Source organism: Osmia bicornis, chromosome 1, assembly GCF_907164935.1.
Source record: "Osmia bicornis bicornis chromosome 1, iOsmBic2.1, whole genome shotgun sequence".
NCBI lineage: Eukaryota > Metazoa > Arthropoda > Insecta > Hymenoptera > Megachilidae > Osmia > Osmia bicornis.
Window position 1 is genome coordinate 4,155,364 of NC_060216.1, and position 3,438 is coordinate 4,158,801.

The window sequence follows — 3,438 nt, forward strand, 5'->3', positions numbered from 1 at the left end:
GGCCCGGTTTTCGTACCCGACACTGCAGTCCCTGGGTCAGTGTGCTATACGCGCTCGGATTGGTCGGTGTTTTTTGTTACTAACTCGAGGACCAAGCCTTAACCAACATTTTGGCAAAAGAAAAAGTTGTTTAGAATCACCTTAGCAATCATCGCTCTTCGGCTGTCGAGGTAGTCGCGTGACACCCTGTATATCCTACTAAATATGAAAGGTTTCATCGTGAACGATACATTCCTTGCAAAGTACCATGAAGGAATAGATTTTTTGCTATAACAGTAGTTATTAACAAATTCCATAAATTTTTGCAAGTGGGATCATCGCGGATATACCTCCTACTAAATGTGAAAGGTTTCATCGCAATTGGTAAATTCCCTGCAGTATAAACGCCGGAAGATATAAATGAAGTATTACGTTCTTTGCAAAAAAATTGTTAGCAATGAAACAATGCAAAATATCTTTTTGACAGGACCAATGGGGAGTTATACTCTACAAGATGCAAAAAGTTTCGTTCCGATTCGTCCATCTGTCTCGGAGTAATCGACGAACGTACGGCGCACGTACATGAAATAGTACGTCTTTTTGCAATAAAAAGCGTTCGGAATGAAAAAATGCAAAATGTTTTTTTAACGGGACCAATCGGGAGACATACTCTACCAGATGCAAGAGGTTTCGTTCCGACTGGTCCATCCGGCCCGGCGTAATCAGTGAACATACATAAAAAAAAAAAATATACATACACATCGAATTGAGTATCCCCCTCCTTTTCGAAGTCGGGTAAAAAGCAGTAAACACCACATAACATGTTGCGTATGTGACTATTAGATGTGATATTGTGGGATATTCCATGCACATGGTGATTAACTTTATTTCTCGTCTCATAAAAAGCGTATTAATCTTGAATAAAGGTATTGTCACGTTCTGTGGCGCATTTTTTAAACTCCTCTTTCATCATCCAAATTCATATAACTAAACTAAATAAAATACATAAGCAACGCCGAGGATTCAGTGAGAGAGAGACCTTTTGACGTTACAGTATTCATGATAAACTTTTGGCCAACAGGTTATGGGCCCAGGTACGAAGCTTCTGGAAATACATGGCGTGAACTAAAAATTAGAATAAAATAAAAAAGGAAAGTTCCAGTAAAATAGATAAATAGTTTTGTGTAATAAGAAAAATTTGTGCTGCGGGAAATAGTAGAAGAACGATGGAATATGCTTTCTCATTCTAGTATTACAGTATTGCCACGAAATAAGCAAGTGGCTCGGGACCGAACCGTTGCTTATTTCGAGGGAGGTAGCTATTCGGCTTGACTTTGTTCTCGAAACGGGACGATAGAGAACGCGAGAAACGAGTGAGAGATCCGAGGTAGCCGCAAATCATAAAGTGATCGGCCGAGCAACGATGTTATTTTTTGAACAAGGATAGAATGTAAATTGAAAAATAAATATTATTTTTTTATTACTTTGCTTAAGATTTATTTGATGTTGTTGAATAAAATCGTACGCCTTAAAGAAAATGCGGCCCTGTAGGTACTTGAAGGTTTCTTGTCCCTTCATGCAGACACGTCATGACTTTTCCGGAAAAACCCAAGAATCTGTACCTGAATCGGTGCATACAATTCACACCATTCCGGCTTTGGTCAGTCTTTAGACAACCGTTGCTGGAGTAGTACAGAAAGTGAAAATCGATAGTGTCAACAGTTGTAGTGCAGTTTTTTTGTAATCATGGCGGAAATTCAAAAAAAGAAACGAGTTTTTCTATCAGTGGAGCAGAAGATGCAAATTGCCGAACAATTACAGGAGGGAATTACGGTGAAGGCACTTTCTCGAGAATATGGAGTATCGCCGGATGTGATTCATCGGATTCGACGAGAGTGTAGACTCCTATCCGCTTTTGGGACCCGAGGGGGCCATGTATTACAGCATAAAAATCGAAGAAGATCTTCGGTCCAAGATTTAGAAGAGCGATTGTATACATGGTTCGTTCAACAACGAGCGATGGGAAACCCTATAACAGATTTGCTGTTGCTGGAAAAGGCCCGCGAAATGTTGGCTGCGCACGGAGGAACCTCATATGCCGGAAGCAAGGGCTGGTTGTGGAGATTCAAACAACGCTATGCGATCCACTTAGCCCATGCTCATGGTGAAAAAGCAAGTGCTGACAAAGATGGTGCGCAAAATTTCATAAAGATATTCAATGACAAAATCGCGGAAGAGGATATAAATTTAAATTTAGTCTTTAATATGGACGAAGCAGGCCTTTTATGGAAAACTATTCCTTCGAAAAGCCTTATAACAGATACAGAAAGTAAATTGGAAGGCAGAAAATTAAAAAAGGATAGGGTGTCCATTGGCTTGTGTAGTAATGCAACTGGTACACATAAATTGGCCCTGATTTTTATTCACAAATTTCAAAATCCACGAGCTTTGAGAAACTGCGGAAATTTGCCAGTGGTATACAAATCACAGCGTCAAGCGTGGATGACGCAAGAAATTTTTAATTCCTAGTACGAGGAGCATTTCAAACCTAGCGTACAAATGTACAAAACAGAAAGCGGTATGTTAGATAAAGTCATTCTGTTGGTGGACAACTGCTCCCGCCATAAAACTATTACACCCCAAGTACATGAAAATTTTGAAATTATTTATCTACCCCCCAATACGACATCCCTGATACAACCCATGGACCAAGGCGTTATTGCCAAATTTAAAACAACCTATAGACATAAGATGTTACGCCGAGTTTTGCAATATGAGCAAGGAATACAGGAGTTTTATTGTAAATTTAATATTAAAGACTGCATAAATTTAGTGGCGGAATCATGGACGGATATTACATCTGCCAATCTACAAGCCAGTTGGAACAAAATTTTCTGCAGGGAATCAGAACAAATCGATATATGCAATACTTTCATACACTCAGAAATGACGGACATTATTAATGCTCTCACGGGCGAAAACAATGACAGCGAAGAATTAAATACCGTACTTACACATTTGGAGGAACAGGAGGCAATGAATTATGAAGATGACAGTACGGCGATGGAAATAGAAAGAAGTGAAAATGAAGAAGAAGAAAAAGAGGAAGAACATGATGCTACATAACAAATCCAAACAACTGAAGCAGAGAAAATTGAAAAAATGAAGAGGGACTTAATCATATTTGAAAACATTATTAATACGTTGAATGCCACGGGGGTCACCGGTGACCGGCACTGATCTTGACAGTGACGCCATGGGGGCCACCGCTGACCGGCGCACTCGGACTGAGCGCATAATAGAAAATTCATCGTGGCGCCATGGACAATTCCGGTAAAATTGGCATGGCATTCAACGTGTTAAGGAGTATGGTAATGATAACGACGCAACCTTAATCATTGGGGAGGCACTTAAAACGATTTTAGAAAAAGAACCGCTACGGAGAAGAGAAAGCCAACC

The 3,438-nt window shown here is 39.9% G+C and overlaps 1 protein-coding gene across 1 annotated transcript; it reads left to right on the forward strand.

The window, feature by feature from the left end:
* Positions 1–1,725: 1,725 nt before the first annotated feature.
* LOC114881221 (jerky protein homolog-like) lies at positions 1,726–3,105 on the forward strand. The gene is made up of 2 exons (XM_046287563.1): positions 1,726–2,454; positions 2,509–3,105. Exons 1-2 carry the CDS (start codon positions 1,726–1,728, stop codon positions 3,103–3,105), a joined length of 1,326 nt encoding a protein of 441 aa, XP_046143519.1.
* The last annotated feature ends 333 nt before the right edge of the window (positions 3,106–3,438 follow it).

Coding starts and splice junctions, on each gene's coding strand:
- LOC114881221 (XM_046287563.1), top strand. CDS start 1,726: ATGGCGGAAATTCAAAAAAAGAAACGAGTTTTTCTATCAGTGGAGCAG. Junction 2,455..2,508: donor ACTGCGGAAATTTGCCAGTG/GTATACAAATCA, acceptor TTTAATTCCTAG/TACGAGGAGCATTTCAAACC.